At 56.7% G+C, this 23488-nt stretch overlaps 6 protein-coding genes across 6 annotated transcripts; all 6 read right to left on the bottom strand.

The window, feature by feature from the left end:
* Window positions 1–238: 238 nt before the first annotated feature.
* ABB37_01621 (hypothetical protein) lies at window positions 239–8773 on the bottom strand (the record flags this gene model as incomplete). Its single annotated transcript, XM_015798197.1, has 1 exon — window positions 239–8773. One exon carries the CDS (start codon window positions 8771–8773, stop codon window positions 239–241), a length of 8535 nt encoding a protein of 2844 aa, XP_015663717.1.
* Window positions 8774–10167: 1394 nt separating this feature from the next.
* On the bottom strand, window positions 10168–10803 carry ABB37_01620 (putative mitochondrial mitochondrial RNA binding complex 1 subunit; the record flags this gene model as incomplete). The annotated part of the gene is made up of 1 exon (XM_015798196.1): window positions 10168–10803. The coding sequence occupies exon 1, from the start codon at window positions 10702–10704 to the stop codon at window positions 10168–10170; it is 537 nt and encodes a 178-aa protein (XP_015663716.1). The 5' UTR covers window positions 10705–10803.
* A 713-nt stretch (window positions 10804–11516) lies between these two features.
* On the bottom strand, window positions 11517–13438 carry ABB37_01619 (replication factor A 51kDa subunit putative (RPA1); the record flags this gene model as incomplete). Its single annotated transcript, XM_015798195.1, has 1 exon — window positions 11517–13438. Exon 1 carries the CDS (start codon window positions 12918–12920, stop codon window positions 11517–11519), a length of 1404 nt encoding a protein of 467 aa, XP_015663715.1. The 5' UTR covers window positions 12921–13438.
* A 423-nt stretch (window positions 13439–13861) lies between these two features.
* ABB37_01618 (DNA repair protein-like protein) lies at window positions 13862–16747 on the bottom strand (the record flags this gene model as incomplete). The annotated part of the gene is made up of 1 exon (XM_015798194.1): window positions 13862–16747. The coding sequence occupies one exon, from the start codon at window positions 16745–16747 to the stop codon at window positions 13862–13864; it is 2886 nt and encodes a 961-aa protein (XP_015663714.1).
* Window positions 16748–18810: 2063 nt separating this feature from the next.
* Window positions 18811–19618, bottom strand: ABB37_01617 (hypothetical protein; the record flags this gene model as incomplete). The annotated part of the gene is made up of 1 exon (XM_015798193.1): window positions 18811–19618. The coding sequence occupies exon 1, from the start codon at window positions 19495–19497 to the stop codon at window positions 18811–18813; it is 687 nt and encodes a 228-aa protein (XP_015663713.1). The 5' UTR covers window positions 19498–19618.
* A 591-nt stretch (window positions 19619–20209) lies between these two features.
* ABB37_01616 (putative C-terminal motor kinesin) lies at window positions 20210–23486 on the bottom strand (the record flags this gene model as incomplete). Its single annotated transcript, XM_015798192.1, has 1 exon — window positions 20210–23486. Exon 1 carries the CDS (start codon window positions 22922–22924, stop codon window positions 20210–20212), a length of 2715 nt encoding a protein of 904 aa, XP_015663712.1. The 5' UTR covers window positions 22925–23486.
* Window positions 23487–23488: the final 2 nt, after the last annotated feature.

The raw sequence follows: 23488 nt of genomic DNA, 5'->3' as shown, positions 1-23488 counted from the left end.
CTTGCGAGTGCACGAAATGAAAAGAAGTGCAAGTGCGTTTTAAAAGCAGCCATCGTGAAAAAATCGAAAATCAAAGGCCGTTCCTCGGCGCTTCCATAGGAAACAGTTATCCCTTTTAAGTAAATTGTCTGTGATCACACCACGACACGTCCATCCCGCGGCCATACCTCGTCAAAATGTGAAATCCAATGGCTGAGGTAAAACCACAGCAAGCAAAAAAAGAACGCAAGAAGGAGTTTCAAACACGCGTTTCGAGAGGCACGTACTTCGACTTCTGGATGTGTGGAGTTGCCTTAACGTCTCCTGTGTTTCGCTCTACCGTAACGCTGGCAGGCGCTGCCTGCTTCAGCTCCCGTATGCTCTGCTCCATCCTCTCTACCATCGCCTCTGCCGCTGCACGACCGTCCTCATCGGTCCACACATCTGGAAACGCCAACGACGCGTGTCCGACGCTTGTTACCGCGAAATTGAAGCTACGCTTCCATTGCTCAGTCCATTCTTTCACTAGTAAAGAACTGGCATTGACAGCCCTGCTCCCTTCGCTTGAACACCCGACGCTGCTCAGATCGTCACAGCACCGCGTGACAGCGCGCTTCACCACGCCTTCCCAAAACTCAACGTTCTCAATGAACAGCTTCGGGAGTGCCTCAAACAAGCCGCAGAGTGCAGGTCCCAGTGATGAGGAGATACGCTGGACAAAACACGATGAAGGACACTCCGCAGTGTCCCTACGATTACGCAACTTTAACTGGTTCAGAAAATCTATCAGTTCTTCCTTCAAAAGGGCGCGGTAGCCGTTTCGATAATGATGGTCCGATGCGGTGGCGCATGCCGCAATCAGAAGAGTCCAGCCCGTGGCGCTGAGCTGGGCGATGCGCGGTTCGCCTGCCCCTTGCCGTGCAGCGACATCACCCACCGTTGGTGACCCATCCTTCGCTTTCGCAAAGACGGGGTTGAAGACGAAGCAGGCCAACAGCTGCTCAAAAAGCTGCGTCTCCGCTGCACCGACAACGCCGCCGCAGTACAAAGCCGCTACCCATATTGACACACTGCCGGTAGCACCACCATTACCACCACCACCGTCGTCTCCGCGAAATCGGACAGTGCCTTCGGTATCCGTTTCCAACAAACGCCGCGTGAGAGCAACCCACCCTCGTCGCAGCTGCGGTGGGATCCCACGCACAGTGGACAGCGAGCCGGCAGAACGATAGATAGGCAGGTATTGTTGCCGCTTCTGTTCCTCATCGAAAAGTTCACCACAGCTTGGCATGTCCGTCATGCTCACCTCGCCAATGCGGAGCGTCGGAGAGGACAGGGTGGAGAAAGAAGGCGCCTGTTCTCTTTCTCGCGTAGGGCTACTAGAGTCATGAGATGCGCTGCGCGTCATCCGGTCATCCCTGCTGCTTGTGAGATCTTGCGGTGCGCCGCCTCCGTTCGACGTTAGCGCGGTGGCCAAGAGCGGCACGCTATCGCGCCTGTATACCTCCTCCTGGTTCCTCTGATGGTGTGCGAGTGCGCAGGCCGCGGCGGACAAAAAGCCCAACTCGAGCGTGTCCATATGGAACGCAAAGGTGCGATCTTGCCACACAGTGACGCAGGGGAGCAGCGCCGCAGCCAACTCCGGGGCAAGAGTCGCCAGTGCACAAAATTGTTCGTTGTGGCGGTACGCCAAAAACGGCGCCGCAATTGCGCGGTGGAGAAGAGCCTCCAACGGAATCATGGACCAGATGCGTTTGCTAGTAAACGACGGGGTCGGTTTAGAAGAAGAGGGTGCGGTGCACGCGGTCGCTATAAGACGGGGAGAGGGGCTGCTCGCCTGCGCAAGTGCACGAATGAGCGTATCGTCTTCTTTCCTCAACAATCTCTCACCTCTTGCGTTGGTGCACGTGTTGCTTGCACTCGGAGCGATTGATGCATCCCTTTGCCCTGTTGGCGGTTCACTGCACATCTGCCCGTTGGTCATCAGCATTCCTCGCATCGTACGCTCCACCGCCTGCTTGGCGCTGACGACCAACACTAGTTCCAGCACACGCGGCACATCGCGCTTGGACATGGCGAGTACCTCCGCATCAACGTACGGCATCAGAACCTGCAACGCGGTGCAGTAACGCTGAAAGAGATAACGGCCAGAGTTGGCATTCGCAGTCTCGCTGCCTCCTATGTCGAGCATCAACGCCGATTCCTCATGAAGAGGAACGGATACGGTGAAGGTTGTTGCTGGTTCAACGAGCCGCGTTGAAGCTCCTCCCTCTCTCCGAGCGTCATCCCGCCCGTCCCCCGAGGTCGAGCTGGGAGTCAGGTTGTTGTTTTTCAAAGGCAGCGCTCCGTCCCGGTCAAGAACGCCCAATTCCTGCATCCGACAAGTAAGGATGCTCATCATTTGAACCACCTCCGTGCAGCTGCCGCACTCGTGAAAAGGCAGGAAAGCTTCGACCGCCGCCAGTAGCGTCGCGTACAGGTGCATCAGGGTGCGCTGCTTTCCTTCGTCCATTTCGTTTGACGGTTTACAACTCCCTCGGTCTCTGGTCAGAGAGTTCACGCGGCACGCCTCCTGCACAGAGAGACGATGGTGCAATTCGCTGGACAGCACGAAAACCTGCAAGAACCGGCTTGCATGGGCCTTCAACGGCGATGCCGCCGCCTCACTCCCCTCGTCATTTTGCGGAGAAGCAACGGCGGCGGCGGCAACTACCGTCTCTTTCGGCGACGTAGACGGCGCCGACTTCGGACGAACACCCCCCTCTGTGTCAGCATCAACGCGATTGTGCTTATTGGAAGCGGCACTACTATTCGAATCCGGTGCTGCTACTGCTGTTGTGGTTGCGGCTTCAAACACGTTCTCAATCGCTTCGGCGCAGCTCGCGCGAATCACAACAAAAAGTTTCGATAGCGACAACAACGGTGTGCATGCATCGTCAGCGAGAGTAGAAGTAGAAGTCGCGTCCTGTGAACAGTTTTCTGGCCTCGCATGGTTGTATGCCACCTCGGCAGTAGCGCTGCACAACCTATTCGTCCCGTCACCGAGGCAGAGCACATTGTAGTGGCGATAGAGCAGAAAGCAGCACAGAAGCCGGGTGTGCGTGCTCGTGCGCACGTCCGCGTGCAACGCTTCAAGCCATTTCGACGAAGCAGTCCGCGTCTCCCTCGCCACCGTCGTCACCCTTCGATCAACAGGTGCGCCTGCTGCGCGAAAAGCTTCGGACAAGCTGGACAGCGAGCACAGGCCGAGCCACGCCGCCTCCACGAGCGTCGCAGCGGGCAAAGACGATACGTTGGCCGAAATGCTGCCCAGCAGCGCCTTTTCAATCCCTTCCATCACCTGCACGATGTCAGAAACAGAGTCAGGTGCCGTAGAGCTCACAGGAGCCGCGCCTCTTGCCTCCGTGGCCGATGCAGAGCTCGCGTCTTCAGACGGTATGGGGGATGAAGAAGACACCGTTGCAGCCACCGTAGTGGTCATAGCGTTGTGCAACGCAACGCGAAACAAAGGGTCTAAGATAGATCCTGCGCGACTAGCCGAGAACGTCTCATCCCCGCTGGCATTGGTGTTCCTCTGCTTCGCTGCTGACCTGATGGAGAGGTTCGCTGTTGTCAAGCCACCCCGTGTGGAGATGGTCGCGAGTAAGCGCAGAATGACAACGAGTTCGGCAGGAGAAAAGACCGACCACGAGGCTGCCAATGGTGTCCCTTCCGTACCTCCCTCCGCACCTCCGTCCCGCTCCTCGACCAAAACATCTGACGCTAACCTTGCCTCCGTCGCTTCTGCTCCTCCGCGAGCGGCTGTCGCATCGGCTAGCGACGGCGCCTCACAGCGCTCGGTCTTTGGTGGTTGCGCCAAAGCCTCCGACGACGTGGCCGTCTGCGTCCTCACGACAGAGTCGCGCGCAGCACTGTTGGACTTTTGGACCTTTCCTTGGCCTCGTCGCGACACCACGATGCGCCGCAGCTCAACGAAAACCTGAAGTAAGTAAACACGAATCGACGGCAGCCCGGCGTCCTCCGCCTGTAGGGAACGCCACCAGCCAAGAATACACGGATCGGCATCCGCGAGCTCTTGCAGACAGTGCGCCGTAGCGAGCAGTGTAGGAGCAGCAGCAGCGTTGGCGGCTTGCGCGGCGGGGTGATCTGTCGTTGCGGCATCGTCTGCGCTCCCCGTGTTGTTTCCTGGCGGTGGACACGCAGCAGTTGAAGCTTGCTGCTGCACAAGCCGCATTTGCGTCTTCCACTCTCGCACGAGGTTCTCCAGCGTCACGGTCCACACCTGCGCTCTGAAAACTCGTATCAGCTGCTGCAACAGTGCATCCGGCGCCTTCTCCGGGTTGTTGTGTTCCTCTTCGGTGGACCCGCAGGCGCTGCGAAGAGTGAACAACTCAAGAAGGTGTCGTCCTGCATCTGCGGTCGTCCCAGCCTCCGTCCACACAGCCAGGACGCTCTTCACACACGTGGCAAAGGCGTTCCCGACGCGATCTTCGAGCTCGCCCATTACACCACACACGTCATGTGTCCCTTTCTCAAGAGACAGCGGCGCCTTCACTACGAAGGCGTGCTCTGCTGCGACGAGCAGCCAGGCACACATCAATGCCAGTTCGCTAAGCTCCGTCCAGCACGCGCGCAAGGCATTCGTCGCCTTGTCTTCATCCTGGTCATTTTCCTGCACACCTGCTGCATCTCTAATTCGTTTTTGAGAAGACGAGGTCTGATCACGCGAGGTGTGGTGCATTGCCTTGTCTCTTGCCGCTAGGAGCATGGCCCTCATCTGCGCTGGGAAACTTGTCAGCTCGGCTGACACGTAGGCCCACATCGTCCTCCACACAGCAGGTGTCGCACTGCGGCTGAAGCAACGCAGCACAGGCGCAGACGCCTGCCACTCCGCCGTCCCCGCGACACCGCGAACAAACGCCAACTCAGCCGTTTCGGCACTCCCACTCGACGGTTTGCGTGTGTGGTACAGCACGGAAGCCGCCGGAGCCGCAACGGCGCAGCGGAAGACATCCCAGAGCATCTGAGACTTGGGGTGAATCGCTTTCGGCCACGCCTCGATCAGCTCTTGATGAAAAACAAAAAACGTCTGCCGCGCCAGTCCGTACAGGGAAGCCGTTTGCAACGCACACGTCTGCGTGCACGAGGGCGCCTGTGGCAGCGGCAGCAGCAGCGGCGACGCAGGTGAAGAAGGCAGGGAAAAGAAACTCGTGGTGTTAAACTCGCCCTTCCGCTGCAGATTGTAGAATCGAGTCGAAATGAACCGATCGGTGTCCATCAGTAGAAAACATGTCGACAGGAAAGAGCGCGTTTGGGTGGTTGTCCAGGGCGTGCGGTGAGCTGCACCACAACTCTCATGCCCATCAAAATCGCGTTCAAGTGTGCTGCTTTGATTCTCGCTAAGGCCGGCACGTCTGCTGCTGTGTGCCCTCACGAGCGATGCGGTATCGTCGAGCACGCCTACCCGGTCAACGACAGTGATAAAAAAGAGAAGCAACGCATACCCTTCGGACTGGTGTGCCACACTGCTCTCCAACACACTCGCCGCCTTCCTCCACACAGATACACTAGCTGACGATGCGATGCGGTGCTGTATGCCGGCGTCGTTTTCTGCTTCCATTGACCTCGTTTTGGCGTCCTGCGCCACCACCTGTGGCAGACCAAAGACCCGCTGCACCACGGTCGCGCGGTAGTCGAAGACGGTGGGCCAGCACAGTGAACGCAGCAACTTCACGGTGGTGCGTAAGATGTAGGTGACATGATCAGACAACAGGTGTGCGAAGTCAGCAGCGTCATTGGACCGCGTGGTCAACTTGCTTGGGACTCCGCTGCTGCTGATATTGCTACTGCTGGGACCCATTGCAGCGACGGCAGAGGCAACGAAAAGCGCCTTCACCGCGAACAGCGTCATCCACCGCGACACCACTACGCTTTGCTTTTGTGTGACCCATGGTTCTGCAAGGCAGACGACGACGGCGCGGCGGGTGGCGTACGGCAGCGCAGGCACGTAAAAGAGCAGGCAGCGCAGGAAGACGCTAAGAAGTAAGTCCAGCACAGAAATGGAGTACAGCGGGGTGCGAGCCAAAGAACTCTGAGCGGTGGCGGTTGAATAGGAGGGAGATACGACTGCAAGGATGGCGTCGTGAGTCTGTTCGTCGGTTGATGTCGCTCTCTCGGGTATCCTATGCAGGACATCGACACGCGAGACCAAGGAGAGCCATTTGTCACCTGCACGACGCGCCCGTTCTCGTGCGGCAGAGACGGTTTCCATGGTTGCAGCGTCACGGGAGCCGCTTGCGGAATCGATCTCCTTTGGATTGGTCGACGGCACTGCAGCAGTGCTCGCTATTTCGGCTTGTTGCAGCTGCCGAAGAGCGCATTGCAGCTGAGCAAAAAGGGTCTCTCTCTGCGTTGATTCGCCACCCTCGACGGCGGCGCTGCCTTCATCCGCGCCGGATGGCGCCGCCGTCTCGTTCGTGTTGGAGACTTCAGCACCACTGATCCCAATGTCTCGTCCTTCGCTCGCTATGGAGATGCTGGTCATGAGTCGCGCACCTTCCACGGACTGCTTGAACACAATAAGGGACTGCAGCACCTCGCCTAGCGAATCAAGAAGCAGACGCATTTCGTCCGCCAACGTCTGATCCGGCCGCGTCGGTGGCCCGTCTCCTCCTCCCTGGCGAGCGTCGAACAACCGGGCATTCTTATCGAGTGGGGCCGCTGTACGCGGTAGCAAACGCCAGTCAGCAAGAGACGCATCTTTGACACTCTCTCCCGTTGCCGCAGACGGTTTGTGACGTACAGCTGACAACGCACGATCGACATCGCGAAAGCGCAGCAGCAACGCCCGTGATAAAAGAACGTGACGCTCGTACCACTGAGACATGCACCTGTCCACCGGCGGCGTGGAGCATGCAGGAACCGCATCGGAAGGGTCCTGCACCGGCAGTTCGGTGCGCTGGCGTCCCCACTGTGCGTACCACTGGAGAGCGCCGCTGTCGGTAAGCTCCTCTTCCTTTCGCTCGCTGCCTGGAGCTGCTTCGGTACTCCCAGAGCGTAAAGACCTGTCATTTGTCCGTGCCCTCATCGTCTCGAACACCGTCACTTCATCGTCGATCGAAGCCATCATCTCCGCTGCCGTCAGCGGCGGAGCTTCAATGGGGCTGTTCAGCCAATCGATCACGCGCTGCGAGACCTCCAGCGTCGCAACCTCCACACCTGAATCGTTTACAGGCGACGCTGCAGGGAGCGATGATGCCCCGCTCAGGTGTGTGAGTACGAGCCGCACCGAGGAAGACGCAGCAGCCGTGCCGACTCCAGTATTTCTCTCTTCGGGCCCCACCGCCCCCTCAGCTGAAGCGCGTTGTTTTTCTTCGACGTGCGTAAAGACATCCGCCAGCGCTTCCAGCAGGCCACTCCGTGCGAGTGCCTCCATGCCAAGGCGCTCAAATGAGGCAACAACGGCACTGTTCCGCTTCAGGGTGGCAAAGTTCTGTTCGAACGTCTTGTGATTGTGCAGCAGCTTTCGCAGCGGCACAAAATCCATTTTACCCGTTTTGGCGAAGAAGGGGGCTGACTTGGTGGGCTGTGTATGTGGTGAAGCTCGCTGCTGAAGAAAGGACCATTCAACATCGCTTCTCGATGTCGTTGGTGCTGCTGGGGCCGGACGCGTTGCTGAAGGCGCAGTCCCCTTTGGTGTGGCCTCTTCCGATTGCAATATGTGTGTCGCGCTTCGTTGTGAGTTGTGCGTGAGAGGTGTAGCACCGTCTGTTGTGTGCGGCCGCGACGCATCCACCTTGCGTGACCGCACCACAGGGGCGTCGCTCCACTGCGTAAACACGTCACCTTCGCCTCTCTGTGGCACCCCCAATTGACGCCGCTGTGTGCCTTTCCTTCCACCGTTTAAAAACCTCGGCCTCGATGGTGCGGCCCCAGACGTCGCAAGCGCCTTTCCACTGTTGTACTGGGCAGGTTCGGCGGCGGGGCCGCGTACAAGGCGTGAGGAAGAGCTACAGCGCTGCCCACCACGGCGAGATGAAAACGCTGAGGACGGCGGCGATGACGACGACAAAGGCTGCTGCGGTGCGTCGTTGCTTTCTCGTGAAGGCGGCTGCGCATTCGAGTCAGCTCGTTTTGCCATCTCGTCCGCTTTCCGGCCCGCTCCGTTACCCCTTTTTTTGCCCTTTTCGCGACGATGGCAGAAGCGCTGCGACGTCAGTTTTCGCTGAATAGCCGGTGCGCTCTCTGCAGGGCACCATTGTTGTGACAACGGCGGGGAAGACGACGGAGAAGAAGTTGCGGGGCTCCCGTCAACTCCGTCGTCTTTGCTGGGTCGCTGCGTTGTCGCGTAGTTGCGCGAGGGCGACAACAGCGCAGGCGCAAGCAGTCGGTTCGTGTGAAGACCACCGCTTTTAACACTCGTCCTCATCGTAGGCGGTTGCGGCGACGACGCCGTGTTCACTAGATCAGCTACCGCCTTGGCAAACCGCACAATCCATAACTCCTTGCCCTCGACGTGTTGTAGCTGCGTAAAAAGCTGCGCTGATGCGGCGGAGCACAGTGGTGGCTTCGTGTGCATCGTACTGAGACTGGTCGTGAGAGGTTCCGAAAACCCTGACCAGGATGCACTGATGCTACCGCTGCTTACCACCCCAATGGCACTGTGATGCTGCAACCTGACCAATTCCTGTTGCGCGTCATCGGAGAAGGTGGGCATTGGTGCTGATGGGCTCAGAGCTGAGGAATGCACCGCGGCACGGCATCCGTCGACCAGGAAACCATGTGGTCTTCTCATTGGAGCGAGAGAAACAAACCGCGGCAAGTTCTTTTGGGGCCGTTTATTCTTTCTTTTTTTTTTCAAGATGCCGACAGCCCTTAATGGTACAGAAAAAGCCTCAGAAGCGTTGAGACCAAAGAATTAATTACTGTGCGCAAGAAGAAAGAAAAGAGAGAAGGTATCCGCCAGGGCAGATAACGAGAATGCACACAAACACACTCACTTACGCAGACACACGACGACGATTTGCTCCAGCAGTGAATCGGTTTTCTTATATGTTTTATCGTTACCCGACGGAGCTCGCTCTGGGCGCCGCAGCCGCGACACTCCAACCAACGTGAGAGAAGACTGCGGTAATGAGAGATCAAAAAGGTTGTTACAAAGAAGAGCGAGAGAGAGAGGGAGAGAGGGAGAGAAAGCCAATTTTGAAGTGGTGACGATGCTTAACAGTGTTTGTGTGCATTCTTGTCTCAATTCTGAGATTCCAGGTTTCATTCATCCAACCACCTGTGGAAAGAGAATACGCGCAAGTCCTAATCACCAGAGAAAAAAACAAAAACACAGCAGTTATGCGTCTAGTCGTCGCCGATCTTGCACCACCAAGGCTGGAGCGCAAAAAAAAAACGCAGCGAAAGACTCCTGTCAACAATATCTTCTTCTTTTTCAGCTGTTTAGGACAGACGTTTTGTCTCTTCTTCTCTCTGGCAGGTTCAATGTTCCTTCTTTAAATATTTTGTTTTGGTTTGGTTAAAAGCTACGCGGAGCGAAACGGTGCTCACCGCGCCTCAGGACTCACAACAACACACCTCCAAAGAAAGATCAAATCACGTGAAGAAAACACGCTGGAAGAAGGAAATCGGATCTGCTACCACGACGTCTGAGAGCTGGAGCGCAGGAACGGAGGCCCGGCGAGCATCGTGGATACGTATTTGACTTCTCGAACGTGTCATACTGTCTCTGATCGGAAGGAAAAAAGAAATAGTAATAAAACGCAAGATCAAGAAACGGAAGAAACAAAAAAAAACGCGGCGGGGTGCGCAAACCGCACTACACAGTTTTCTCATCAGCAACCGTTGCACTCCTTCCAGCCTCAACCGCTGAATCACTCAATCAGTCAATCAACCAATCAAGCCAATCTGGACGTAATATGTAAGAAAAGGAGAATCATCAGCATACCCCTTGTTTTCTCTCTCACACCCCCTCATCCAAAACAAAACAAAACAATAAGCTCCGTACCGCAAGGTAACTTTCCTTTCTTGCATTGCAGACCTTCGTTACGCCCCTCAGGCAGAGCGTGCGAAACATCTCTTGTGCCTTGTAGACGACGTTTCTTCTCCTCTCCCGTGAATATTCAGTGCTCCTCTTCACAATGTGCAGCTTCCCGCTCGCTCGTTCTTTCGTTACTTTATCTTTTACAGTGGTCCGTCCTTTCCCTTCGCCCAGAATTTGGCGAAGTACGCCCACGAATTCAGCAGCAGCGACACCGCCTTCCCCTCCGCGTTGTTGATCTGATCCTCTGTCAGCGAGTTCAGCGCCTGCCATGCCTCTTGCTCAACCTCCTGTTTGTTTGACCCAGCCCCGCCTGTCTGGTGCGTCTTCTTCAGCTTGTTCACGCGCATCGCAACATCGAGAGCGCTTTCGTTCGTGGCCGATGCGGCACCCGGCGCGGGTGCTGCAGGTGCTGCCGTCGCGTTGTCCGAGGACGGCGGTGCTTGCTGCGCTGCGTCATCGCGGGCCAGACGCGAGGTGTGAATGTAGCAGCGCTGCGACGTACAAAGCGAGCACATTCCGCGGCTGCTGCGATTATTCGAAAGAAAAGACACCGACACCGCGGCGCGTACAGAATTGGTTGCGGTCCCGTTGCTCTCCGTGATAAAGACAGAGGGGACTGCACGCGTGTAAGCACTTGACACACCCGTCAAGGCAGGCGTCGCGATTTTGCGGAACATGGTACGGCGACGATAGAGTCCGCAAACAGGGTAGCGGAAGGTGTTTGAAAATAAGACGATACGAAGCGTGTTGTCCTCACTTCAAGGCTTTCTGCCCCTGGGAAATGAAAATAGAAACCAAGAAAAAAAAAGATAGACAAGATGAATGCGTAAGATGGGAGAAACGTACGAGGTTGGCGGCCCAATTGCACCCACAGTTCTGAGCGCTTCCCGTCCCTGCAGCCACAAATTGCTCCTCTCCCGCTTGATTGTTGATCATCGCGTATAACAACAGATCGTCAGGTCAGCTGGGTTTTGGGGGAGAGAGAGAGACACAGAGGGGGCAGCTATACCGACGAGACGGATAACGGTCCCAATAACCGTAGAACGCCGTTTGATAGAGGATCGTGTATGTAACACGCTTACAACCATCATTCCTGTGGCAATCGAACTTATTCTCCCTCCTTTGTTCTTACAAAATTATACGTTTCCAAGAGAAACCAAACACCACCAAAAAAAAAGCATGTGCTCTTGCTTCTTAACACTAACAAAAGATCAAAAAAGAACTCTGCCGCCAAAAATACTGTATATGCACGATGCTTCAGCGAAGCTAATATGTGGCTCTTCTATTTAAATGCGTTGCTCATTTTCTCATTCATTTTCTCCGCAGGCGCTAATATATATCTTTATAGAAAGCGCGGCAGCGATTTCCTCGCCCTCTGTTTCCCGCCGTGGGCTTTTACAAGCAAAAAAAAACTCGTCGAACGTCACGTCATGCTCGCACAGATGTCTTCCTGGACGCCTGCGTGTGCGATCCACCTCTCCCGCGCGCTTTACACGTAGGCCTCGATGCAGCGGAGGATGTCGTCGCACTCAGCGCGGAGGTTCTGCGCGAGACGGCGCCGCGTCTCCTCCGATGTGCCGGCGATGGGCATGAACTCCGAAATGCGGACCACCGACATTCGCAGCCGATCCGACTCCTCGCCGGTCATGGCGTTCGCGTTCGTCTCCTCCTTCACGCGCAGCCGCATCACCACGGGGCGGTTCATGCGGCCCTGTGCCAGCTTTGCGATGTAGAGCGGATCCTCCTGGGCACGGCGCTTCAGCTCAGACGCCTCCATCCCGAAGAACTCCACACCGGCCTCGTTAAACAGCGTCAGCCACACCTGCGACACGTTGTCGGTGACCTGGATGGAAACGAGATAGCGCTGCGTCGGGACGACGGTGGCGTCGCACTTCTCGCAGCGAAAGCGATCCCCCTGCGCACCCTCCTCCGTTACCTTCTTGTTGCACGTCGGGCACGCGTCGTACCACTGCGCGTCCTGCTTGAAGTAGATGGGGACGCAACGCACGTCGACGTACTCGGGCTTCGGGCCGCGGCCGATGCCCTCCGACTGGATCTCGTCCAGGTACTTGCGTCCGCGGTTGCCCTCGCCGTTTGCCCCGCCGCCCGCGCCGACGTCCTGCGAGGACAAAGACACCACGTTCGCGCCGCCGGTGGAGACGTACCACGTCGACAGCTTCTTCACATCTGGCAGGTCCGACGGGTTCACGTCGATCTTCGTCTGGTAGGTGGAGGAGAGCGTGACGCCATTGTAGCTGCCCACCTTCAGTTGCCGGAGCGCCACCACCGTGCCCGCCGGGTAGTTCCATGCCTTCGCCTCATCGTTCCAGAAGGTGACCTCCACCGCGGCGGTCATGTCGCCCAGCTTGGCGTTACGTTTGATGAGCTCCCGCCCCGTCGACTTCTGCGTGATGGAGGAGACCTCATCCACCTTCAGCACGACGCCCAGCACGTCCACCAGCGAGCCGACCTCGCGCTGCTTCAGCAGTTCAATCGGCACAAAGTTGTAGCGCTGCATGGGCAAGACCGCCGTCGACGAGTCCTGGCGCGCCAGCATAATCTCCGACGACCGATCGAAGGTGAGCTCGTAGTCGTTGTTCACGTTGCTAAAGCGGCGGTTCGCGTTCTTGACCTGACCACCGCTGAAGTAGTACACCTGGCCATTCACGATGAGCGGTTCGAAGGTGTCGACGGCGTCGTTGAAGACAGTGGCGCGGATCGCAGCGGACTCGTCGATGAGGGTGAAGGAGAAGAGCTTGCCCTGCGACGTCGGCTTGTTCCAGGTGCGTATGTCGCTCTTGTCCGCCACGCGCGCCCGAATCCACCACTTCCCGCCGAGAAACGGGGTGAGGGAGTCGATGGGCTGAATCTGGTGACTGCCGGGCTGCTGCATTTTCTTTATTGTGTTAGGGATGTTGTTGTTTTTTTGCTATCGGAGGTTCAATTAGCTGGACGGAGAGTTTGTGGGGTAGAAAGGTTTCTTTCTTTTCCTTTTTGCTCCGTATGAAAGCCGAAACAACGAAGAAGAACAAGGGTGTGTGTGTGTGTGTGTGTGTGGAAAGTGGGGTGGAAAGAGAATGGAAAACTCTCACTATATATGTATGTATATCTTTTTCTGTTCTATGGATGGGAAGTACGCCAGCCCCTTTTTCTTCTTTTGTTAAAATAAGATTGGATATGGCCTCTGTGTGCAGTGTGCGTGCTGGCTGCCAGTGTGTGCGTATATCTCTAACGTGTATATATATAAGTATCAGGAACAGACTAAACGGCGCCCCTTCCGTGGCAGTTTATGGGTAAGAAAAAAGCACGCGTATCGTTGCGCGGTCGGTGAAGACGGCAATGGTATGCAACCACGAAAAGTGTTGTGTCTGTTTGATGAAGCGCAAGTGTGAAACCACAGTAACAAAATCTGGTTTATGGTGAACGTGAGGAAAAGGCGGTGTTGTCGTGTTTACACCAAGTCATCAATAACAAGAAAAAAAGAAGCTCGTGGAGCAGAGGAAAGATGCGAGAGGGGACAAGAGAGCATTCGAAAAGAAAAAGGCGGTCAAACAAAAAAAATAATGGCAATGCGCCGCATCGGTCGAGGTGCACGTCTGCCCACATATATCGTCACTTCAGTGAACTCGACACGGGTTTAAAACGAGTCGCCGATGAGGGTGAATTGCAAGAAAAAACAAAAACAAAAACGTCTACGTCATACATAACCGCTTCGTCTCATTACAGACCAGATGGTAATCCGTCGCTGTTCATTACAGTTGTTGTCGCTACGGATGCTGTTGCTGCCGTCAATTTCGCTTGCGGGGAAAAAACCCTCACCCCTCTTTCCCTGTTTCAATCACTCTCCTCCTCCTCATCGCTCCCGTCGTCGTCGCTGCCTTCCTCACTCGATTCCTCGTCTTCCGGGGCAAAAAGCGCCAGCAGATCCGCCGTGCGAAGACGCCCACCGCCACCTCCGCCAGCACCGCCGTCACCGAAGCAGTACCCACTCAGCGCCCGCTTCCGCTCGCACAGCTGACGGATGTTCTCCTCGACGGTGCCGCCCGCAATCAGCTTCGTCACCGTCACCGGTTTCGCCTGGCCGATGCGGTGAATACGATTGAGGGCCTGATCTTCCGTGCTGGGGTTCCACGACGGCTCCATGAGAAAGCAGTGGTTTGCACATGTGAGGTTCAGTCCCACACCGCAGCTACTTATGGTGGCCAGAAGCACGCGCGGTGAGTCGGGTTGCGCGGCGTCACGAAACTTATCGAGCAGCAGCTGCTTCTGCCGCATCGTCATGGACCCGCTGTAAATCGCACACGTGATGCCGCTGTCCTCCAGCCAATGCTGTGCGTAGCGAAGGTAGGTCAGGAAGCTGCTAAAAACCACCACTTTGTCCACCGCGGGAACACGTTGAATGATGTCGATGAGGTACTGCGTTTTCGAGCTGAGCCTCAGGCCCCAGTTCGCGACGTTTGTGAGGTCCAAATCGGCCGGTACTTCAGGCGGTGGATCAGCTTCTTCACTTCTAACAGTTCTGCCTCTTTCTTGGCCAATTGAACCTCCTGCGACAGCACCACTCGAATCAGATCCAGACGCCGTGGGATGCTGCGCGGAGTCCAGCAGTTCCACAGGGACCAGCAACATCTCACCGTTTTTGGTGGCGCGTTTGCATAGCGGGCACCGTCGCGTTGCCTCCAGCGCGTGTGTGATGCACTCCTCGCAGAAGACGTGTGCGCAGGGCAGAATCGCCGGTCGGTTCACCGTATCGAGGCAGATGATGCACTCTCTCGCCTCTAACTTCTGCCGCTTGATTTCGCTGACAAGCAACTGCACAAACTCACTGGCTTTTGTGGTGTGCAGCCGACGCAGCACAACGCTTTGAATAAAGTGGTCTAACGCACGCGCCACCTGCTCCTCTGCCTCTTGTCGTTGTTGTTCCTCTCGTTGCGATTGTGCGAGGGCAGCACTGCGCGAAGTGGATGCGGCGCGTTGCGTCGCTGTCTTACCGGCGTCTACGTCACCAGGAAGGCCATGACACTTGCGCAGCGCCGCCACCACGATGTAAGGGTGCAAGCAAGTCTGCCGACACCGCACGAGCATCTCAAAGGCAGTCGTGAAGGTGGCAAGCGGGCTGGACGGCGTGAAAGTGTCGCGCTGCCGTAGCGCGTTGAGTTTCTCGGTGGCATTCGTGTGAATGGCCTTGTAAAACTGTGTCTCCTCGCGCGACAAGGCGACGGTGTGCGTCACCACCTGCTTCGGTGGAAGGTCCAGAAGAGGCCTCCCGGCCACCAGTGATTCCGGCGTGCGACGGAGCAGAATCGAGCGGAAAAGAATCGAGAGGGCAGTGACCGGCCGCGGGTGGCGCGGATCCTGATTGTAGTATCGCACAATCTCGTCGTTCCACCACTGCAGCGAGCTGAAGTGAGGCACCCCGAGAAAGCGAAGAAGCGGGTACAAGTCATTGAGGCTATTTTGCACCGGTGTCGCCGTCACGACCCACCTGAACACGCCAGAGAGCCGCATGCAGGACCGGCTCTGTCGGGTGCGCATGTTGCGGATGTAGTGCGCCTCGTCGAGGATAATGCGGGCCCAGCGGATCATGAACAGTTTCCCCACCTCCGTCTGCAGATGACGGTCAACATCATAGCTCTCCGTGCCGTCCGCGGTGAATTCGTCTGCGCAGTCGTAGGGATCCGCATCGAAAAAAGAACCGCCGCTGCTCTGCGGCAGCCTGGACGTCCAACCAGACCTTCCGCCATCATCACTGCCAGTGGTAACCGAGAGCAGCCGCGGCGGCGGCTCGTGTGCCAGTGTCTGGTAGGTCGTGATGACATAGTCGTACGACTGCGCGATCTGAAACAAAGTAAGTCGGCGTTTGCGCGCACCGTAGTAGACGAGAACGCGCAGTGGTGCAGACGGGGGACGCTCCACACACCGCTGAAGCTCTTCGACCCACTGTGTGAGGAGGGAAGTGGGGCACACGACCAAGGTGGCGGTGGACTCCACCAGCGACCCCGTCACCCGGTCAACGCGTGGGGCACGTGCGGCTTCGCACAGGGCGATGAGGGTGCGCGTTTTGCCGAGGCCCATGAAGTCTGCAAAGACCCCACCCTGCACGGTGGATGACGTGTCCGGGGGGATGGCTGGGGACGAGTTAGGGACATGGCGGAGCCCGTCGGAAGACCCAAACCCGCCCCTCCATTCGGCACCGCCCGCCTTTGCTTGCCCCGATGCGCCTTGAAAGCCGCTTTCTTTAAGTGGCTTCGCTGCCCGAGTGTCGCTGTCGTCATCGAAAGCTTCCTTGTCCTGGGACGCTGATTGCTGCTCGCGTGTCAGGAGCCAGTACAGGGCCTGCAGTTGAAACGGTCGCAGCTCCGCCCTAGCCCGCATCGACGCCGGCACCGCTGCAAAAGGGAGATCATCAAACTGCACGGACTGCAGCGTTTCGAGAAAGCGCACTAGCTCGCGATGGTCTTGTGCCTCGTGCTGCGACGTCTGCTGTCCGTCCCAGTCCGAGTCGTGGTCGCTCGCGTCGGAAGATGAGCTCTCGCTGTCGCTGGACGCATCACCAGCGTTGGTGTCGTCGCAACGGCTGAGCACCACCGGAGAAAGTGACAGCGTCTCACGGGCAGCTCCTTGCATCACCGGCGGCCTCTGTCCAAGTGCGACGGCGCCATTTGCCACGGTAGCGCTAGTGGTACCCGTGCTGTGTTCCCCAGCAATGCTCGTGGGCATCGAACGCGTTTGGTATGGGGGTGGTGTACCCGATCTGGCGTTGGCGGATGGCCTCGTAGCCCCGCTGCCGCCCACACCTGGAAGAGTCACGGAAGGCACCACCGCCGTCGCCACAGCCGCACACGGAGCTGAAGAGCTGGTGGATGAGCCGTTGATAGTTGTAGGGAGATGTGGAGGTGGAAGCGGAAGGGGTCCGTCACACATCTCACATGTGTGGCGAGACGGTGAGTTGATAAAGGTGCAGCGGGGACACGACACCTCGCCTGGGGCCACCATGACAGCGGGTTCGCAGTTCAACGCGTACACACTGGTACTATTAGGTAAATGGACGAACGAGGTCGGACCTGTTGTGCTAGACTGCGGTGCGGGTTGCTGTGACGGGGACACGGTAAAGTGTGGTCGGGGCCCCTCCGCTCTCTGTCGTCGGTGATGGCAAATAGCGCAGCTTTGCATGTACGTCGAGTTCTCCGCGCTGCAACGGACACACCACCACGTCGGGACGGAGCCGGGCGACGCCGCCGCGTCCGACGCGCCCGTTGGAGAGTCCACATCGATCGCTGCGTAGGCAGGCCATTCCGCATCGGTGGTGGTACGCTGCCGTTGCCGCTGGGGCTGCAGTGGCAGCTGCGACTGTCCCTGTAGTGGCTGCTGTTCGACACGTTCTGTGCTGTCTTTGCGTGAACGACGTCGGGGCAGGGAAGACGGTGCACCGTTGCTGCTACCTTCTCCCTGTCGGGGGGCGGCGGCTGGGGGTTGTGATGGCGCTTGTTGACTCAGCTGGTGCTCAATGCCGGCGTCGATGGTGGGCGAGGAGAAACGGTCCAAGCTGGCTAAGAAAGCGTCCACATCATCCATGGCTTTAACGCAAACGCACTAAAATAAAGAAACCAATTAGTTAAACTGCTACGAAACGGTCCTTCTCCTTTGAGTATCAGAATACGTTCGTCTGACAGCGAAAGCGGTGGGCGAGGCTTTGAGCAGAGGAGCAAATGATCTTTACGCACAGGTTCTAATCTAGGTGTCAAAATCATACGAGTAGACAAATAGAAAGGTAAAACAAATAGGGCAATCTTTTCGACTGCTACACCGCGGATGAACCGTAAAGCGACGCAGTACGGAATTCACTTCGTGTGGAAGTATTATCATACAACATAAACAAATGAAGGCAGGGCTCTTCCTCTTCTTCAAACTGTACGCAGGAGTCTAAGTTCGCGATGGGGCACAAAGGGTTCATATAGAACGCACGTAAGCGGTCATCCCACACTTTTCACTTTTCCAGAGAAAAACAGAAAAACAGAAGAGGTAAGAGAACGAGAGAGACGGATAAGATCTGAAGAGCAGCATTACTATAGCAAGAGCATTTGGTTGTGAATGCCAAAAAAAAATCTGCGATATATTGCCCTTTTGCGCGTCGCAGTGCAAGCACGTCGCGTCACAAATACCAGGCAGCGGTGAAAGGGACAGAGAGAGAGAGAGGTAAAGGGGGACCGCTTGCGTGAAAGAAAACCGCGGAAATGTACTCCCAAGATCACCAATGTATACGAAGCCTAAGGAGAAGGGCGCCGAGAAGAATGTGCGTCCAAATGTGCCTACTGGCTCGCTCTCTGCTTTTCTTTCTTCTTCTTGCATGTATTTATGTATTTACAGGCCTCATGAAAGAAGACTCAGGTATAAGCGTTAATGTCTAACAAAAATAATTTAAGAGAGGAAGGAAGACACCTTCGTTGTTTTTTTAATTGTTAGAACCAAGTGTGAGTAGCAACAGCGGCACACCCGCACACACGCACGCGCTTCGTCAAACTGTTACCGGTCTGGCGAGCGAACCCCAAAGGCGCGGCGTACGGCAACTCGTTTGTGTGACTTCTTTCGCTTTTTTGCATGCCGCCACGCCGCCGACCGACGTCGCCCCGCTTGTACATAGAAGCGAACACATGCGGTGAGGACAGGTAGTAATACTAGCACTAGGCGTGCAAGGCGAACGAAAGAAAGCAGCAAAGCGCAGTCTTGAGGAGTTCCGCCCCTTCCCTCCGCGCCTCCCTTCAACTGCGGCTCATCATTCAGCTTCAGGGCACGCTCTTCGGCTGCGGCTCCCACTCGAGCCCCAAAGACTTCATGCGAATCGCGAGCTCCATGAGGTAGTCAATGCACTCCACCGCACCCTTCGCCTTCTGCCATGTGTCACCCCACACGTACATGCCATGGCGGCGCACCAGCACGGCACACGACTCGGGGTACTTCTTCATGCACTCCGCCATGGAGGAGGTCAAGTCCGCCTCGAAGTCGGTGTTCTCGATAATTGGTACCACCAGGGAGTTGCGGAAGCCCAACGCCTTCTTCGTGACGTTGTTGCTGACGCCCTTGATCATCTCGATGTGCGAGATGCGAAACTCCTTGTCGCACAGCAGGCTGATCAGCACACAGCTCTGCGAGTGGGTGTGTAGGCAGGCGCCGGCGTTGCGCATGCGGTAGGCGTTGAAGAATAGCGGCGTGCACTCCGACATCTTCAGCTTCTTCTCCGTTGTGCGGGGCTCCTCGACGACCTCCTGCTCCGCGTCGAGGATGAAAATCTCATCAGGGCGAATGCGTTCCTTCTGCACCCCGCTCGGGGCGACGTAGTACTTGTCGCCCATTTTGATCGAGATGCCACCGCCGGTGCCGGTGGCCCAACCGAGGTCGAAAAACTTCCTACAGAGCTCGGGGATGAGGTTGAAGGGGTGCTCTGGATGCGACTCGGAAAGGACGACGGACATGGTGATGCGCTATACAGAAAAAAAGATATATATACGTATCGACTGTTTTCGAGGTCAGAAAAGGAAAGTGAGTTCCAACAACTGGTTCGTTTTGCAATGGATCCCTCGCCGCTGTTGTTCTGGTGCAATGGGAGGCGTAATAGCAAGAGAAGGGAGGAGGAGACAGTAGAGAAACGAACACACGGGGCAACGATACGAATCTCTTCCGTTTCGCGAAATCGAAATTCCAACGAAAATGGTTTTGGTTCCGAAAAGGAAAAGAAGAGCCGGGTGCAAAGCATCCGCTTCGTTGCAGCATAACACACCACTATCATTTCACATACGAGACTTTGGACTCGAAAGGATTTGGATAACCGTGCTGTTCTCTTTCAGCCCATTGCGTGTCGCGTCTGAAAAAGTAGATCCTTTCATCTCCAGCTCAAGACACTTTGCATTCGTTCGTTACCTGTGCCCATACAGCGAGAAAGAGAGAGAGAGAGAGCAATGCCTGAGAAAGATGCAGGATAGAAAAAAAAAGGTAATAATTCTAACGCAACAGCAAGTATGAAAACGTACGAGTACGGGGTGGTGTTTTAAAAAAAAGGGGAAGCTTCACACACTTCCGCGCCAATGAACCGCCAGCTGTTCAAGGAAACAGAAAACAGAAACACGTAGACGTCCCTCTTCGCCATAACTGTCCTGTGTATGTCTCAAAACAAAAACATAACCGCCTTCACATCATGTTCACAACGCGTTTGACCGAAGTGCCGACGAACGTCTCCTGCACGCGCGCCGCGAAGCGCAGCGAGTTGATGCTCTCCGCAGCGTGCTGCCGCAGGTTCGAAACGGTCACGATCATGAGCATCTTCCCGCCCTTCGCACCCAGATGATTTTGTAGCAGGTACGTCAGCTTACAGTTGCGCCACGGTACGACGGCACCACTCCGCAAGGCACGGATGCACTTGCCAAGATCCAACAGAGATCGGTTAATGTTCACCGCCTCTTTAAACTGCTTCCCTTGCGCACCACTCTCGTTGACGCGCTCGCTGCCGGCAAGATCGACAAGGCACAGCACGCCCTCGCTTCGCTGACGGATAGTGGCATTTACGCCGGTAATGCGCAATGTAAAGATGCAGTGAGACCGGGAAGACTTGTCATTCAAATCTGTCTTGGCCGTGCTGCGCTGCTCGACAGCGTGCGTGTACAGCTTGAAAAAGTCCTCCATGTTTCGAATGCGTTCCTCGTTGACGTTGGTGATCTGCGTGGTGTCGCCGGAGTGCTTGATGGTGTGGTAGGTGGCCGGGTTTCCGCTTTGCTGCATCGCCGTCTCGTACCGTGCCGAGCCACTCTGCAGCAGATCGCGAATGACGTCGTTGTAGATTTCGATGAAGGTGCAGGACAGCTCGTAGGACCAACCCTCCCTGGCGAGTTCGTCTTGACGCTGGAGGATCGTCCGCAGTGCACGCGGCGTTACTCCGTAAGCCGCCGGCGTGTGACGCAGGTCGCCCTCCATCGTAAACGTCTTCCCGCTGCCTGTCTGGCCGTACGCAAAGACGCACACACGATAGCCGTCGACGGCGTTGCGCACGAGCGGCTCCACGTCGCGGTACACCTCCTCCTGATGCGCACTGCCCGGGAAAACACGATCGTAGGTGAAGCCTTCCTCTGTGTTGTTCACGCCGGTGGAAGTGGCGTTGGAGCGGGTGAGGTGAATCGTGATGGTCCGTCCACTGCTGCAGGGCAGGCCCGCCTCCGCGCCGCTCGCGGCTTCGGGACCTTCAAACGTCGCGCACGATGGCGACGAACCAGCTGCTGCCGTAGCCGTGGTAGCAGACAGCTTTGCTTCCCTATTTGCCAAGAAGTCGGCCGTCGAGGGCGTTTTCACCTCCTCCTCCTCCTTCACATCCACCGCTGTAGCGTTAGTGCGATCTGGATAGGAAAAGAGAGGCCGCTCCGCGTCGCCGTCGCCGTCCTTCTCAGGAGCTGCCTCCGCCTCCGCCGTCATCGCGGCTGTCGTTACGCTTGAGCGAGTGGTGGACCGCCCACTGCGGTGACCACCGCCAGCAAGGCCCGGCCGGTGGGCTGCCCCAGCGGCCACAGCCCCCGCGGTGGATCGCACGCCGACGGACACCGACGACTCCACCGATCCGCCGCGGCCGGTCTTCGCCGGGGACGGCAGACGTGTCGTGCCTTCCGCGACGTCAGTATCCGCTTCTAGTGCGGATACGGTGGTGGTGGCCGGCGGGAGTGGCTCCGCTGCTGCGGGCACGTCAACGTTCACTGCTCCCTTCACACGACAGTAGACGCGAATGGAGCCCTTCAGCGCCTCGCACAGTGAGTACAGCTCCCGCCGCGCCACCTCCGTCTGCATCGCCGACACTTCTGTTTTTCGTTTTTCGACTTTGAGTTGCTCCATTTCGAGAACGAGTTCCCGCACCTCTCCGCTCAGGCCGTAGGCGGCGTCCTTCATGCGTTCCTCTTCACCTTGGAGCTGCTGCAAAAACCCTCTCCGCTCCGCCACCGTTGCCTGCAGTCTTGTCAGCTGTCCATCGAGGGTTTCGCATTGATCCGCTGTCAACACGATCGCCTCCTGTGTCGTTGCCTGATCTGCGCACAGCTGTCGAACGGTTTCCACAGAAGCGTCGATGTTGTTCAAGGCACGCTGCTTCGCCGCGAGACACAAGTCTTCCCGCGCACGCAGCGCCTTCATAAAACTGTGGAATCGCGCGACGGTGTTGGCGTGGCGCACCTGGGCCAAGCGTTTATCCTCTTCAAACTCCGTCAACATGCGCTCAATGGCGTCCTCGACGGCGTGTGTTTCTTCCGTGAGCTGCGTGGACTGCGCTTCCAGGAAGCGCACCTCCTCTTCAAGGCCGTCACGCTTGGCCTTCCACGTGGCGTGCAACTCTGCGTCCACGTCATGCGTAGGAGTCGCAGCAACGGACGTTGTTGTCGTGCCAGAATGACCTTCACGGATTTGATTCGCGGAGAATCCGTTGTGCCGCGCATTGGCCGTTCCAGCGTGATGGACAGCATTCGACGTAGCAGCCGTGAAATCACGAGACGCTGATACGACAGAAGAGGAGGAAGGGGGGAAGACTGTCACTGAGCTCTGGGCAGGACGGAAGGGCCGTTGTGGCTTACCGCGGACTGACGGCGCAGCGTGCGACTGAGACATGCTGCCAGGCTGAGCAGCATAGTCGCTGCTGATTTGTGCGTCGTGCGTCGTCGCAGTCCCAATACAGGCGTCGCTCCTCTGGAGCACAGCTTGAAGACGCGTCCCTTGCGCACCCTCGCAGTTGAGAACGGCTTGAGCGGTGTTCACGGTGCGTGGACGGAGAGGACCGGCCGTCGAATGCGTGGCAGCAGAGACGGTATTCGCCGCGCTGCCATCCTGCTCTTGTGCCGCGCCGTCACTCCTCGCACGTTTTCGGTCATTTGAAGACATGTGAACCCACACGTGTCCAACAGACAAATTTCGGGAAAGACACGAGGTGCCGCGAGTTACGAGGGACCGCCTTTGCTTTTTTTCCCTCTCCTCTACAGTGGTCTACGAATTGTGCGAGAATCTAAGAAGGAAAATGAGTTAAGGAAAATCAAACGCCATCTAATTATCAACACCTTAGCTCTGTCGATACAAGAGGAGAACGTAACTGAAAGCGAGGCAAAACAAATTTCCGTAATAGAAACGTATAAGAGCGTGTGTGTGTCCCTTGAGCGGGCGACACATGTGCGCGTATGTGAGAACGGTAATATACGTCTGAAAAAGGGGGAAAAACAACACCGCCCCGGAAAGCGGCACTCTGAACACACACACACACACACACACACACACACACACCGTCGCTCTTCACGAGAAGTTCTTCAGCACGCTTTTGCCGCCAATATATATAGAAATAAACAAAAAAAAAGACAGAAAACGTTAACCCCCAGCGTTCACAGCCGCAACCGTTGGAAAGGAAGCGCTATGAAACGACGGAGAAAGCACAGAACAGGAGATAACAAGGTCTAA

This window comes from Leptomonas pyrrhocoris (genome assembly GCF_001293395.1).
Source record: "Leptomonas pyrrhocoris isolate H10 chromosome Unknown, whole genome shotgun sequence".
NCBI lineage: Eukaryota > Euglenozoa > Kinetoplastea > Trypanosomatida > Trypanosomatidae > Leptomonas > Leptomonas pyrrhocoris.
Note: the sequence above shows the minus strand (reverse complement) of the source record. Positions and strands in the feature narration are given on the sequence as shown.